Genomic DNA, 16469 nt, shown 5'->3' with positions numbered 1-16469 from the left:
TTCGGAGCGAATTTCTTTCCATCTCCTTCCTGCCTCTACAGGCGCACAAGCATCAGGATCGGAGAACAGAAGGGCGATACCCCTAATAGGCACTCAGCTCCCTCCACCCTGCAAAACTCGGACCCCAGCCTTCCAGCTTTAACCCGCCGCTGCGGAGGGAGCAGCGCCCCACCCATCCCCGTCGTCGCCTCACTGACGTCATTGCTCCCAGACGCAGACTCCCTCCCTCCTTCCCGGTCGCGGTAGCTTTGACAGGGCGCGATGGCGGCGGCCGGGTCTGCAGGGTTGCCGGCGACCATATCGGATAAGCAGGAGTTTTACCAGCTTCTGAAGAACCTGATCAATCCAAGCTGTATGGTGCGGAGGCAAGCCGAGGAGGTCTATGAGAATATCCCAGGTCTGTGTAAGACTACATTCCTCTTAGATGCCGTCCGAAATAGAAGAGCAGGTTATGAGGTGAGACAAATGGCTGCCGCACTGCTACGACGGCTTTTGTCCTCTGGGTTTGAGGAGGTCTATCCAAATCTACCTTCTGAAGTGCAGAGGGATGTCAAGATTGAACTGATATTGGCCGTTAAATTAGAAACACATGCTAGCATGAGGAAAAAGCTTTGTGATATTTTTGCGGTGCTGGCCAGGAATTTGATAGATGAGAATGGCACTAACCATTGGCCAGAAGGTCTGAAATTCCTCATTGATTCGATCCACTCTAAAAATGTGGTTCTGTGGGAAGTTGCACTTCACGTTTTCTGGCACTTTCCTGGGATTTTTGGGAACCAAGATCGTCACGACTTGGATATCATCAAGAGGTTATTGGACCAGTGTATTCAAGATCAAGAGCATCCAGCCATCAGGACATTATCTGCTAGAGCTGCGGCTGCGTTTGTCCTTGCTAATGAAAACAATATTGCTCTTTTCAAAGACTTTGCAGATTTGCTTCCTGGAATCTTACAGGCTGTGAATGATTCCTGCTACCAGGATGATGATTCCGTGCTAGAATCCCTTGTCGAGATTGCAGATACTGTACCTAAGTACTTGGGTCCCTATTTAGAAGATACTCTGCAGTTGAGCCTGAAGTTATGTGGAGACTCTAGGCTTAGTAATCTGCAACGCCAGCTGGCTTTGGAAGTAATAGTGACCTTATCGGAAACTGCGACTCCGATGTTGAAAAAGCATACGAATATTATCGCACAGGCTGTGCCTCATATATTAGCAATGATGGTTGATCTTCAAGATGATGATGACTGGGTAAATGCTGATGAAATGGAAGAAGATGATTTTGACAGCAACGCCGTTGCTGCTGAGAGTGCCCTAGACAGACTGGCTTGTGGACTTGGTGGAAAAGTTGTTTTGCCGATGACCAAGGAGCATATCATGCAAATGCTTCAGAGCCATGACTGGAAATGTCGACATGCCGGATTAATGGCCTTATCAGCCATCGGAGAAGGTTGCCATCAGCAAATGGAACCAATTCTAGATGAAACGGTTAACTCGGTTTTGCTTTTTCTTCAGGATCCTCATCCAAGGGTAAGGGCTGCTGCCTGTACTACACTTGGACAGATGGCTACAGATTTTGCACCTAGTTTCCAAAAGAAATTTCATGAAATAGTGATTACAGCTTTGTTGCGAACCATGGAAAACCAAGGTAATCAGCGTGTGCAATCTCATGCCGCTTCTGCTCTTGTTATTTTTATTGAAGACTGCCCCAAATCATTGCTAATCCTATATTTGGAAAATATGGTAAAAAGTCTCCATTCCATCTTGGTAATTAAACTTCAAGAGCTGATTCGGAATGGAACCAAGTTGGCCTTAGAACAACTCGTGACAACCATTGCCTCGGTGGCAGATGCAATAGAAGAAAACTTTATTCCATATTATGATATATTTATGCCCTCACTCAAACACGTTGTTGAGCTCGCTGTTCAAAAGGAACTTAAGCTTCTTCGAGGAAAAACTATTGAGTGCATTAGCCATGTTGGACTGGCTGTGGGGAAGGAAAAATTTATGCAAGATGCATCGAATGTGATGCAGATACTGTTGAAGACACAATCAGACTTAAATAACATGGAAGATGACGACCCTCAGACTTCTTACATGGTTTCAGCATGGGCCAGAATGTGTAAGATCCTTGGAAAAGACTTTGAACAATATCTCCCGCTGGTTATTGAGCCTCTTATCAAGACTGCTTCAGCTAAGCCTGATGTCGCACTCTTAGACACACAGGATGTGGAGAACATGAGTGATGACGAGGGCTGGCAGTTTGTAAACCTCGGAGACCAGCAAAGCTTTGGCATTAAAACTTCAGGACTTGAAGCAAAAGCAACTGCTTGCCAGATGTTGGTTTACTATGCTAAGGAGTTAAGAGAAGGATTTGTGGAATACACAGAGCAAGTTGTGAAGATGATGGTTCCTCTGCTGAAGTTTTATTTTCATGACAATGTTCGCATGGCAGCAGCAGAAGCCATGCCCTTTCTCTTAGAATGTGCAAGAATTCGTGGCTCAGAGTATCTTTCACAGATGTGGCAGTTTATATGTGATCCCTTAATCAAGGCGATTGGAACCGAACCTGACACAGATGTGCTCTCAGAAATAATGAATTCTTTTGCCAAGTCCATTGAGGTAATGGGAGATGGTTGTCTCAATGATGAACACTTGGAAGAGCTGGGAGGAATTTTGAAGGCAAAACTTGAAGGGCACTTTAAAAACCAAGAATTACGGCAAGTAAAAAGGCAAGAAGAAAATTATGACCAGCAGGTTGAAATGTCTCTTCAAGATGAGGATGAATGTGATGTTTACATTCTGACCAAAGTATCAGATATTTTGCACTCATTATTTAGTACTTACAAGGAAAAAATTTTGCCATGGTTTGAACAGCTACTCCCATTAATTGTAAATCTAATTTGTTCAAGTAGGCCATGGCCAGACAGACAGTGGGGACTATGCATATTTGATGACATCATAGAGCACTGCAGTCCAACTTCATTCAAATATGTCGAGTATTTTCGGTGGCCAATGCTACTCAATATGCGAGACAACAACCCTGAAGTCAGGCAAGCTGCTGCCTATGGACTGGGAGTTATGGCACAGTTTGGTGGAGATGATTATCGTTCTTTGTGTTCAGAAGCCGTCCCACTCTTGGTAAAAGTTATTAAGTGTGCAAATTCCAAAACCAAAAAAAATGTGATTGCTACAGAGAACTGTATCTCAGCAATCGGAAAGATTATGAAGTTTAAGCCCAACTGTGTAAACGTGGATGAAGTTCTCCCACACTGGCTATCATGGCTTCCGCTGCATGAAGATAAAGAAGAAGCTATTCAGACTTTGAATTTTCTCTGTGACCTAATTGAAAGTAACCACCCAGTTGTAATAGGTCCGAATAATTCCAATCTTCCCAAAATCATCAGTATAATTGCAGAAGGAAAAATTAATGAAACTATTAGCCTTGAAGATCCCTGTGCCAAACGCCTAGCTAACGTTGTCCGTCAGATACAGACTTCTGAAGAATTGTGGTTGGAATGCACATCCCAACTGGATGATGAACAGCAGGAGGCTTTACAAGAGTTACTCAGTTCTGCTTGAAGCAGTTTAATACCATCTACCATAAAAGTAGCTACAAAGTGTTGAGTGGATTCATTACAAATAAGAGATACCATTTCTCTCTGCTAAGCAGTTCATACTTCTGTGTTTTTTCAGGGTTAGTGTCAAGGTGGAGATGATTATCTGTTTACTTTGCACGTGTCCCCTCTTAAAACTGTGGTTGTAATTTGTGCTTCCAGTTGTCCTAGAGTTATTTGTCACCTTGCCCCTATTTAGTGTGAAATGTATAAGTCGTTATTTGTCTGAACTATTGATGCTGGGCAGATGATATACTTGGTGCCAAGATGTCTGTGACTGTCACAAGGTGCAAAAAGCTCACACAGAAAGGGAAACTTCCAGGATAAACATCCTGGAATTGAGGGTGAAGAATACAGTGGCAAACTTGTTCTTTCTTGGTAACACTTCTGTTTGTTTCGGTGATGGAAGAATGCTAGAACTGAGTGTGTCAAGGTACTGCAGTGGATGTAGGAGTTGTTTCCTATAAGTGAATCTTTTCATATGGTACTCCCGAAAAGTGGTTATAGCATGTCTAAATTTCAGTTCCTAAAGTGTCCAGCTGAGAGAAGAACTTTTAAGTCTCCTTAGCCAAACTTGTCTTAAAAAATTGTCTAGAGATCCCCGTATCAGCAATGAAGGTGTCCTGCAGTAAAGGCTGTTGAAAAGAAAAAAAAAATTGTCTAGAACTGAAACACTCCTGGGTGTAGAGAAGAATGTACTGAGGAGATGTTTAACACTGAAAACATTTGACAGACTATAGCAGCGTAATAAATACTAAATAGTCAGTGTTTGTGGGAGTCAGGTATTGTTACATGTTTTAGCCAAGTATTACTTTGTGTTTGTATGTCATATCCCCATTACCCCCATTTCAAACATTAAGGGAAACTGTTACTCAGAATGGGGGTTAAATAAAGTTCTATTTTGAAGCAGTTCCTAACGGATTCTACAGATACAGTGAAACAAAATGTTATCATTAAACATTAAAAAGAAAAGAGCTTTAAGACTAGTCATATATCTGTGTATGTGTATTACAAAACAGCTATCAATTTAGGGTTAATTACATTAATTGGAATGTCTTTAATGTTGAAGGATTTTTTGGTAGGATAGAAAAAAATTCTACGTAACAGAATTTCATTCAAAGCTTACAAACAAGAATGTCTGTTGTGTGACTTCCTGAGCCTATTGTGAGTGCTATGTATGTAACAGACCAAATATGTTTGAACCAGTAAGTGCTCAATAAATTGTCAGTGTTACTACTGTTGATTGTCCTTCTACTGTGTTCTTTTTTATACTTTAGAATTTGTTTTAAATGGAATTCTCCCCCCCCACTAGGTCTGTCTAGACTACTGAAGACAGGGATATAAAGTTAGGATTGTAGATAGTTCAGAATTTGATATATACGATGGTTACAATTGTATTTAAAATAGAAAAATAGCTACCTTGAAGTTTACATTTTCTCTGGGTAGCGGGACTAAATGGCAACTTTTTCTCTTATCTATAGTTTATCTACCAACATTTTCCTTATTAATAAAGTTTTTTAAGTCCAAGGACCTGGTTTTTCTTTCATAATCACTAGGATGAGTTCATGAATAGAGTCAAGGTTCCTTCTTATCTTCTTATCTATGGCTCTTTCTCTTTATATGTCTTAAGAAATCTTTTATCATTATGCTTTTTTCATTTCCTGTAGCCTTGTGAAAATTTGACAAATGATTTGAAATTGGGCAATTGAAGTTTTGAAGTAAGAGTTGTTAAATTTGAATTTTGGCAAACTTGTCCTTTGTGTTAGTTTCCCCATCTGTAAGATAAGCTAATAGGTAGCTTATGTGGTTGTGTGAGAGTCCAAGAAGATGATGACCATCAAGTACCTAGCAGCATGAGGTTCAGGAAGTGGAAGCTATTGTGTAAAATTTGAAATAGGTTTGGTGGCCAAAAGAGGACATTTGCTTGAGTTTGGTTGGCTTTAGATCTGTGGGCCTTGTCAGAGGAATGGAAAGAAAGCCTAGCCAGACATTGGCCAGCTGCTGAAGTATAACTGCCCCCAACTTTTTTTCCTCATGAGCCAAGGTATGTCTGAGAGAAAACCATAAATGCCAGATAAATACATGCATGTGTGTAACACTGTTTGTGTGAAGTTCTTTAAAAACTCGTGTTCCTGTTTTTCACTATTTTAACTACAACTGGTATTTAACTTACTGAGCCCCCACAAGAAAATTTTAAGCCATTTAATGTTAAAGTCTTTGTTTATAGAGACGTAAACCATTTTGAAGGTGAGATTGTCTCAACCATTTAGTGATGAATATGTTTAAATTGCATTTCTATGGTTTTGGTTTGATGTTTCCTTCCAAGTTTCAAGCAAGTAAGTCTGAATATTATGTGCATTAGAAAACAGTAACATCTATTTGGGGTTCGTTAATTTCCCCCTCATTTTAAGCAACATGTAAACTAATGTAGTGAGTCCACTTTTTAGTCATTTAAAAAAAATATGTAGTGAGATTTTAAAGCCACACCAATAACCAGCTGTACAGCTTAGAGTAGACATTTGGAGACTTCATAGTGAGATTGCATTCTCTTAATAAATTTTTAGCCATACTCAAGAATCCAGGTGTTTTTCGGTTTTTAAATTTCAAATTAGAAAACAGGATTCTCTTTCGAGAACTAGAGCTCTACAGGCCACCACTCTAATTTTGTGAGGTCCTTAAATTTCCTTTCTAAACTTTTCTAAATGCTGGTTTTATGTAAAAACAAAACCAAACCCGGTCATAAGGAAGGAGTACAAAGGGTATTTTACAACGGTGAGGATTTAATCTTGTTCGTTCTCGTTATTCATTTGTGTTAGCAAAGGTTATCTAGTAACTGCTTCGAGAAAGCTAATATTAGAATTTTTAGGACTAGTAAGGGTCTCGCCAAAAGGAAACTTTTAGTCTATGGATAGCCTTCCAGACTGTGCACTAGCACAGGCGCTCTGTTCCTCCCTCTACCCCACCTCTTACAGAAGTCCGCATATTGATGACATCATTAGTCCGCGCAACACACTCGGCCTCCAGGCCTGTGGAGGAGCCAAGTCCGGGTTTTCGCGTAGCGGGGCGGGACCAAAGGGGGCGGGGCCACCGTGTGCTCCTACGCATGCGCGCCGGGAATGGCGACGGTACCTCTTTCTTTGCCTCTCTACACGGCTCTCCCCGGCCGGGGGGGCTAAGTGCCCTCCCCCTTTCCTCTCCGCCCCTCCCCTTATCCCCCTCCCGCCCAGCGGGGCTTCTAACTGACAGTTGTCGCCGGGCCCGGTCCGTGCGCCGCCTCCTCCTGCCCAGGTCCCCCGCAGGTAGACAGGGGCGGGAGGGGGTGTGAGGGAGAGGAGGAGCCCGAGCCGCGGCGGCCCGGGGCTGCGGCCCACTCGAGAAGGAGCAGAGTCCTCTTACTCCTCGCCCCCTCCCAGCGCCCAGTCGGCCCGGGAGGGGGTGGGGCGCCGAGGCCCCGCCGGCCGGGCCGGTGAGCGGGCGGGCGGGTTGCGGAGGGTGAAGCGGGCGCGGGCCGCGCGCCGCCGGGGGGAGGGGAGAGTAGGGCACCTAGCTCTCCTCTCCCCCCCTCCCCCGCGCGCCATGTAACCCCGCCCCGCAGGCGCGAGCCTGAGACCCCCGCGCGCGCGGGTCCCGGCCGGCGACTGAGGAGAGCAAGGCCCGATGCGGCAGGGGCTGCGCGGCGCCGCGGATCTCTGAGGAAGCGGCCCGCGCTCACGCGTCTCCCGGCGCCTCGAGCGGCCGCTCCTCTCAACCCAGCCTGGGCCTGCCGTGGACATGAGCGTGCCGGAGACACCGGGGGAGATGGAGCGGGCCGCGGAGGAGGAGCGGCCGCCACCGCCGACCGGAGAAGGGAACGAGGAGGTGGTGGTGGCAGCAGCGGCCCGGGCCTCGGGGCTGGTCCGCAGGAGGAGTGCCTCCTCGGTGGACGACGAGGAGGAAGAGGCGGCGGCGGAGACGACGGTGGTCGCGGGCGGTGGCTGCAAGGAGCAGGAGCTGACCTACGAGCTGCAGCAGGGCTACCGCATCCTGGGCGAGTTCCTGCAGGAGAAGCACCGCGGCCTCACCGCCCCTTTCCTGCAGCCCTTGGGGGGCGTTGCCGCCGGGGAAGAAGAGGTGGCCGAAGGGCGGCGCAGCGGGGGCCGGGGCAGTCGGGTCCCCCCGCAGCAGCCGGGCCAGGGAATGTGTCTGTTGAAGATGGAGGAGAAGTTCTCCAGCGGCCAGTACAGGGGCATCACGGAGTTTGTGGCGGACTTCAGGTTGATGCTGGAGACATGCTACCGCCTGCACGGCGTCGACCACTGGATCTCTAAACAGGGCCAGAAACTGGAGATGTTGCTGGAGCAGAAGTTGGCGCTTCTCTCTCGGTAAGCGAGCCCGGTCCCTAGTGGGACTGACAGACCGACACAAACACACCCGCACACGTGTCCGAGGAGGGGCTGGGCCAGGGCCTGGGGGGCGGCGCTGATAGGTGCTGAGTTGGTGCTAGAACCGCGGGAGGAGGAGCAGCAGCGCTAGGCGCGGGACCGGAGGGGTGTGGTGGGCACGGCGTGCAGGGTGAGCGCACCCGTGCCGAAGCCGAAAAGGTAGCCCCGTCCTACGAACCCCAAACTCGGATAGTAGGTAGGTAGGTTCAAGATGTAAGAAGAGCTACAGGAGTAGACGGAGGAAAAGCTTTTTGCAGGGTAGAAGTTGAACCGGCCACTTGTAGACAGTTTTAGCCTGCCGTTTACAATGGCACGTGGGGCGAAATACCCTTAGAAAAATAATTTTGCTAGTAGAGAAAGATGGTCGAGCAACATTTGTATCTTTTACTATCAGTTTCAGCCATTTGAAATTTAAGTGCTATTAAATGTTTCCATTTCATGAGGAAATTAAAGTTTTTCAGTGACAAGAAATGAATGCACCGACACAGCGTCTTTCATAAGTTTAGACTTGCATGGTGCCGGTCGGTCGGTCGGTCTGTCGGTCTGTCTGTGTCTTTTTCTTTTTCCAGTGCTAGATAGAACAGAGGGTTTCAAGCATACCAGGCAAGCAGTCTACCACGGAGCTAAGAACCCAGCCTCAGACATTTTTTATTCTACTAGAAATTATAGGTAATTTCAAAATTGTACACTGCTTTTGGTATACAGCATCTACATGCTCCCCCTTTAGTAAGTGAAAATAAGTTAACATAGGACACTGAAGGTATTTTATGCAATAATCACTATGTGGTGGACATGAACCCAGTTAATTTAACTTTTTCAGTAGTAGAAATGTTTTTAAATATTAGAAATGTTAATTAAAGTGGATTAATTACCAAGATTTTTTATTTTGTGTGTATGAGTGTATGTGCACTGGGGGCAGAGGGCATGATCGTGCAGTGGAAATCAGAAAAAAAAGTGTCCTTTGGGAAAATGTGAGATTTGCATTTTCTTAGAGACTGGAAGCTAGCAAGCCCCAGCCACCCTCCAGTGTTCCTCTCTCTTGGAGCAGGGGTTCAGGTTTGTTCCATGTTAATGGGATCTGAACTCAAGTCCTCTTGATTGGGTGTCAAGGGCTGTTAAGTGCTAAGTGAAATAGGGGTTTGAGTATTTATGCCTGGATGAGCTTGACTGATTGACTTTTTTAACCTGTTTCTATAAAATAGGGTCTATAAAATATCTACTTAAAATTTGCTGTGAGAACCAAATGAGTTTTTGTTTAAAATAAAATCAGTACCATAGGTCATGTAACTCAATGTGTTAAGCACAGTAGTGCAATAAAATGAATATTATCTCTAAACTTGGGCATTGTATAAAATATGTAAAATAATCTATTGTCTTTGGTTTCTCATTATTTTCAAACCTATTACTAATTTCACTAAAAATAATATAGTGTTAATTCATTAAAAGGCAGAATGTCTTTAAACAGACTAAAGTTGTTTTTGCATTCTGCAGTGAAGTAGAATTATTTCTAATAGGTTAAGTGTTTACAAATTAGCTTTGTAAGTTATTTTTTACTATTTTTATTTGGTGATTTTCTTTACTGTGTTTGTTACTTTTTACAGTGTATTGTTTGGAAATGGCTCATATTTAAAAAGCAGTCCATTCAAATGTCATAAATTTTAAAAACTGTTTTTTAAAAATATGTATTTTTAATTTGGGAGAGGACATATGTGCCTGTAAATTCAGTTGCTTGTGAAGGGTACAGTTTGTCAGATTCACTGGAGCTGGAATTACAGGTGGTTGTGAGCCAGCTGAAGTGAGTGCTAGGAATCAAACTCTGGTCCTCTGGGAGAGAGCAGTCTGTGCTCTAGTCATCTGAGCCATCTCTCCAGTCCCACAGGTCATTATTTTTAAAAAGCTAAATATACTCCAACTGATGTCACAGTATTTTAAACATAGAAGGAGCCTTAGAGTCCTATAATCCACCTAGTTTTACAGATGGTGAAACCAGCATATAGAATAACTGGATGACATTTCTAAAAGGTAGCACGTAGATATAGCTAAACTGTAGATATATTCACAGTTACTGTGTGCATAACAAATCTGTCCTACAAAATGTCAGAGTATTCTTTTTTCTTTTGCATAAATATGTATAAATATCATTGTTCCCAACAGCTTATGTCCAGAAATATCCCCATGTGGTCTACACTTAGAATTTAAACTTGCAGTGTTGTAAAGTAATAAAAAATATGTCTCTGATATGTTAGGTCAAAAGAAATAAAAAGTCTTGCATTTTAGTAGCAAAAGTAATGTGATGGTCTGAAATAGACAGTTTTGAGTCCCTCATGGCTTTGTGCCAGTATCTGATGTGTGCAAACATTTGTAGGTGCTAGACTATATTTGTGAATACTAAATTTTTTCTCTTTTTATATTAGCTTAAAATCTGAGTCATAGCTAAGCAAGTATTTTGAGTGGGCAGAATGTAGTGAAAGCTACAGCTTTGTGGAATACTCGTTGGATATATAGATGTTCAAGAACAGTATTCTACAAACTTTTTATGTGATTGTGATTTTCAGAAAATAGATGACTTTATGAGTATCATAAAGTGGTGTGTGGTATGTTAGTAATTAAATCAGCATCACATATTATCTAAGTTGTGTATTCTAATGTGTATTCTTAGACACTGAGTTGTTATCTTCAAATGGTAAAAATTACTTTAAAGTTGCTTATATATATGGAACTGGCAAGAATACACCGTGGGAAAAGGTATTTGCTGCCAAGCCTGAGAACCTGATTTGGTCCCTGGACTCCTACAGTAGAGTAGAGGGAGAGAACTGATTCCTGGACGTTGTCCTCTGATGTCCACTTGTGGGACCCACAGCCCCTTCCATTAATACATGTAAAACATTTGTGTTGTTTTGAGCTGCTCCATATACTATTGAGCTTTCTGTTGAGCACTGATGAGGTACTAGGTAAAGAGGATGTCTTATTATCATTAGTGAGCAGCGTAGTGGTACTTTACTAGGAACAAGTTATAACAAATCCATCTCATCATACAGACAGTGACGATGAGCTACATTAATTGACAGTATAAATATTTCTGAATTTACTTTATGGGATTGACTGGAAATCTTGGCTTAGCTTATAAAGAACTCTTATATGTTCCATGGGAGCGTATTTTGGGAATGCTTTGATGAACTATGTTCTAGAATGTTAGAGGTATATAGACGTGATATAAACTATTAGCCTCGGGGCAGGGGTGAATTTTAAAATGTCTTATTCAGGACATCGTAGTTTTGAGCTAGATGAAATTGATATCATTGAATGTGTAATGGAGCAATTCTATACTAGATAGTGCATAAAAGCTCTAGATATATTGGTAAACATTATCTTGTTCCTTCAGGTTGATAGGTGAAGAGAAACACACAGACCTTGAGACAGGAGAGTAGAGTGTTGGGCAAGGCTACCAAGGCTGAACTTAATATGAGAATCATTGGTCTTTAACAGTCTTTTGGGAGAGAAAAAGATTATAAAAAATTATGATTAAAATGTATATACCATATATTGAAAGCTGGATAGCTTGATTAGAAAGACTGTATTATGGCACCAATAAAAGGTGTTATTTTCAGTACTGTGAACTTTATCTAAGGTTTCTGTTCCACTTGAAAATATTTGAGAATATTATAGAGTTCTTACAATAAAAATGCACAGTGTGTTTTTACTTTGTAGCCTATCAGTATGGTTGTTAAGCTCCAGACTTATTGCCAAATACCTGAAAAAAACAATTTTAAGAAGATTTATTCCAGGGTTGGGGATTTAGCTCAGTGGTAGAGCAAGGCCCTGGGTTCAGTCCTCAGCTCTGGAAAAAACAAAAAAAACAAAAAAACAGTTTTATTCCATTTCTAGATCACTTTTGGACTGTTTTTTTTTTTATTAGAATTACTCAAAACAAATGATCATTTTTAATGTCCACAACCATGTATAGTATTACAAATCTTTAACATTCTTATTAAATTACCTGAGCTTTGTTTGCTTTAATTGGGAAAAACTAATAAATCTCAGTGGTAGGTAATATTACCTACTCAGACCTGGTGCGGTATCACCTTCCACCTGAGACTTGTAAATTTTCTAGAATTATTCATGCTTAGACTTGAGGAGATTAAGTATATTTACTTTAAAACAACAGAAATAAAAAAATTAATTGTGGTTATTGCTAAGTAGAAAGTTTCTTAATTTATCTCCCACCCTCTTTCCTTTTCCTTCCATGGGGTCTTGCCGACCTTGAATTCACTTTATGCTGGGGATTGAACCCTAGGCCTTGTGCGTGCTACAAAGGCCCTGTGCCAGCTAAACTGCATCCTTGACCCTGTTTAAAACGCCCTGCCTGTGCTCCTAAAGTTCATATAGTAACCGTGTTGTTTTGTATGTTGAAAGATTTTATTGAAAAAGTAATATTCACAAATTTGAATAAAGTGGAGGTTAAAAGCTGGGTTTGAGTGTGGATCGTCAGGCTGTGATCTACTTAGAGTACGTAGTTGTAGCTGCACTGTAGAGCTGCAGGTGTTTAAGTTGTCCTTCTAGTCTCTTGCTTTTTCCCCAGGGACCATGTGTTGCAGTTGTTTCTTTTTGTTTTAAAATTTCACTCAAAATAGAAAACCCCACAAGTTATCTAGGTGCAGTTTTAAAGATTTAAAATAGCTAGTATTAAGGACTGAATCCAGATTTTACTGCCTAAAGCTTTTGAGTACAGACTTCTGAAAGTATTTCCAGATAGAACCATTTGGATACTATTTTTCAAATGTTATTATGTCTTAGAGTTCACATTTGTCCCTTTTGGTGTTGGAATCCACTAAAAGATTAAAAATAGTGAATATAGAAAATAAAACTGCTTCACCTTATAAGTCTTGCTTATCTGTCAGGTTTGTCTTTTATGTTAAAATCAGTGAAAAGCAGTGCTAAGAGATAAAAATGCAGGAAGTATCTGAATTGGTAATCAGGTACATGACATTTGCTTGGGATCTTCTTTTCCTGAAGGATAGCCCTCTTCTCTAGATACATTCCATTTGTTAAAGATAAATTTTTGTTTCAAATGATAGCATCCTAATTTGTAGGAACTACAGTTTTATTTTGCAAAAGACTTGGCAGGTTAGCAGGTTAACAATTGAAAAAAATCTCAAATCTAATCCAGTCTCACAAAGACAAATCATCATATGATTTTTTTCTTGTGTATATAATGGTGTAGGGCATATCATATACCATGAAAGTAAAAGTTGGATTAGTAGGCATGTGAAAATAAAGGAGAGCTGGAGGAGCTAGAGGTTATAGTCATTGATATTCACATACAGACACGTTGGATCTGGTGGTACTGTGAGAGAGTTAGGGCAGTGCAGAGACAGATAGGTTCCCAAGACTTGCTGCCAGCCAGTGTAGCCAGTTGGTAAGCTCTGGGTTCAGGGAGAGACCTTGCCTCAAAACAGATGCAGAGATGATTAGAAAGACGGCTTGGTGGTTAAGAACACTTGTTGCTATAACAGAAGACCCAGTTTTGATGCCAAGCACACACATGGTGGTTCCACAATGTGTTTTAAAAGATCCAGTGTTGTCGTATGGCCTTCCTGGGCACTAGGTACGTACATATTGTGCACATATATACATGCAGGTAAACATTTATATACAGAAAAGTAAATAAATAATGACAATAGAAACATGTAGAGTGAAGAAAGACATCCAGCCTTGATTGCTGACCTACATATGCATGTCTGCACCAACCCATGCATACACACAGATATGCACACATACACAATTATTTTAAAAGAATAAATTAAGAGTCTCCTAGCACCTTATGTGACTTTCGTGACAGTATATAGTCTCAGCCTTTTTGGGCAACATCAAGAAATCTTTTCCAATAGAAATAGAATCCTTTAGAAAGGCAATTACTGATTTCATGAACTGTTTTATAAATGGAAGAATTGGGTACTAAAAGATTAGTTTACCCAGACTAATTAGTGGCAGGACCTAAATAGGATTGTAGGTGGTTTGGCTTAACAGCCAGTGTTTAACCACTGTGCTGTGTTGCCAGAGATGTAGGGCTTGAGAAAAAAAGGAATCTCTACTGAGAGACAAGACTAGGGAGGAAATGGTTATAAGGAGCTTCAGGGCATAGGGACTAGAGACTTAGTGTCATAGAATTTACAGTATTTGTAATATTATTAAAAAACAATCACGTAGGCCAGGCACTGATGGATCTTTGAGTTTGAGAGCAGCCTGGTCTACATAGTGAGTTATAGGTTATCTAGAATTACACGATAAGACCTTGTCTCAAAAGCCAAACCAATAGCAGGATACATAACTGTTATGGAAATCTAAATAAACTAATTGACAATTCAGTGATTGTTTGCATTGTTTATTAATTTAAGAAATTATATATAGATATAGATATAGATATCTGGTAGCAAAAGCTAAATGCTATAAGAAAGTAGTAAAAATGTTTTAAGAAATCTCTTTGACCTAGGGAGCTAGCTTAGGAGATATGGTGCTTTATGTATAATTAGGAAGCTCAGCACTCACATAAAAACTGGGTGTGGCAATGTATTCCTGTGATCCCAGTATTGGGAAGCAGAGATGGGAGGATGCCGAGGACCTCAGCAGGCCAACCAGTCTAGCCAGGTCAGTGAGAGAGAAGTCCTGTTTTAGAACATGGGGTAAGAGATCAACTTCTGCTCTCCACATACCTTACCTACACACAGGGGATGGTACCTGCATACGTATGTATATTGCACACACACGCACACTTTATGGGAGGGGGCGACTCTCCTTTCACTACAGTACAGTTTATTACTGTTTTGAGACCATAGTTGTTTCCTATATCTAATTGGTATCTAATAACCATTTCAACCATGTTTAAACCTGTTCTTATGGCTTGTTTTGTTATGGTAGTAGTGATAATTTTACTGTTGCTAAGTCTGTGTAGCTCTGGCCAAAACGCTTGTGTTTTTTCAAGTTTCTTCCATTTCATTTATTTCCCTTACTAAAATTGTCAATTAATTCTCAACTTTATGTGTGTCTAATGTTGCTGCCTAAGTTCAAGCCATTGCTATTTCTTACTTGTAGTTTCCTAATTTCTTTTTCCTTTGAGTTAATTTTCTATCCATCAACCATTTAAAAATTCATATTGAGGGAAATTAATAAATACTCTTATAAGTAAGTGCTTTACTGGCATTTTGGGTATATTAAAGAATCTAACTCTGTTCTTCCTACAAATCTGCCAGTCCACCTCCCCACCACTCCCCACTGTCCATTTATTTATTTAGTATTTAGGTGCTGTGTCTCCAGAGTGGAGGACAGAGGACAAACTGGGGAGAGGAAGTGCCTTCTTTCCATCACATGGGTTCAGAGGATCAAACTTGGATCATTAGGCTTGACAGCAAGCCTTCTCACCACCCCCCAAACCATTTCTCATCTCATGGCCTTTGGACTTGATCTTTTATTTTAAACATATCCCTACATTTTTTGTTGTGTTATTTCGGTTTGGTTTTGCATGACTGGCTTCCACTGTCACCTCCTCAGAGAAATTATTCTTGACTAAACCGAGAGTCTGTAACTTAGTACTTAGGTATATTTGCTTTCTTTGATTTTGTATATCTTTACTCTAGCACTTGTACCAGGCCCTAGTCACACCATCTATGTCTTAACTGGTGATGAATGAAGGCATAAATAAGGTGAAAAAAATGAGTGGATCTATCTAGAATTTGTGAGTCAAGAAATGAAGTTGAATACCAGCTGTTTTGTTATTCTCGTGTGCAGCCAGTTGCTGCAACATCACTTTTCTTCATTTTTTTGAAATACCATCTTTATGACAACATCCTGGGTGTATTTTGAACTCTCCACTCTGTTGCTGATCTTTATACATCTGTATTTCTTTAATTTTGGGATTTTAAGTTTCTTATTGTGTATGTTGGGGGAAGAGGGAGAGAGAAATATACATGATGTGCATCTGCTCACTTGTACGGAGGCCAGAGAACAACCTAGGTGTCGTCCTCGGGAACACTGTCCACCTCTTTTGAGGCAGACCTAGATAAACCCTAGGGACCCTCTCTTCTCTATAATGCTGAGATTACAGGTATCTATTGCTTCACCCAGATTTTCTTACCTGGGCTTTCATGGTTTGCAAAACAACTGCTTTTTACTCAGTCCTTGTCTTCAGACTCTAAAAATCCTTTAATATCTGGTAAAATGGGTCCTCTGTCAAAACAAATATTTTACCTGGAGTTATTTTTCTTCTATTTTTCTAAAGAAGTTTGTCTTTTTAGTAACTTGATAGATTGGACATTTGTCTCAGTCAGCTACTGGTAGAGCCTCTCAGAGGACAGTCATGCCAGACTCTTTTCTACAAGCACAATATGGCATCAGTAACAGTGTCAGAGTTTGGTGTGCTTTCAAGTTTCCCCTATCCCCT

At 41.4% G+C, this 16469-nt stretch overlaps 2 protein-coding genes across 11 annotated transcripts in view; both read left to right on the top strand.

Annotated features, from left to right (window-relative positions):
* The first annotated feature begins 211 nt into the window (after positions 1-211).
* Ranbp6 (RAN binding protein 6) lies at positions 212-4200 on the top strand. Of its 2 annotated transcripts, XM_032891790.1 has the most exons (2): positions 212-397; positions 1513-1702. In XM_032891790.1, the coding sequence occupies exons 1-2, from the start codon at positions 262-264 to the stop codon at positions 1581-1583; spliced, it is 207 nt and encodes a 68-aa protein (XP_032747681.1). In that variant the 5' UTR covers positions 212-261; the 3' UTR covers positions 1584-1702. The 2 variants fall into 2 exon arrangements, with proteins under 2 accessions (XP_032747681.1, XP_032747680.1); XM_032891789.1 differs by having other exon boundaries at positions 217-4200.
* Positions 4201-7098: 2898 nt separating this feature from the next.
* Kiaa2026 (KIAA2026 ortholog) overlaps positions 7099-16469 on the top strand; it is a 77772-nt gene continuing 68401 nt past the window's right edge. For all 9 annotated transcript variants that reach the window (XR_004386812.1, XR_004386814.1, XR_004386811.1 and 6 more), the window contains exon 1: positions 7099-7975. Coding sequence is in view for 5 of the 9 variants with exons in the window: in XM_032891787.1 (XP_032747678.1) it covers positions 7386-7975 (590 nt within the window). In the remaining 4 variants the exon portion in view is untranslated. The remainder of the gene's footprint in view (positions 7976-16469) is intronic.

Source organism: Rattus rattus, chromosome 2 (genome assembly GCF_011064425.1).
Source record: "Rattus rattus isolate New Zealand chromosome 2, Rrattus_CSIRO_v1, whole genome shotgun sequence".
Classification (NCBI taxonomy): Eukaryota; Metazoa; Chordata; class Mammalia; order Rodentia; family Muridae; genus Rattus; species Rattus rattus.
This window is presented reverse-complemented; position numbering and strand designations above follow the sequence as displayed.

What these genes read in the sequence shown, in the direction of transcription:
- Ranbp6 (XM_032891789.1), top strand. Translation starts at nt 262, where the DNA reads ATGGCGGCGGCCGGGTCTGCAGGGTTGCCGGCGACCATATCGGATAAG.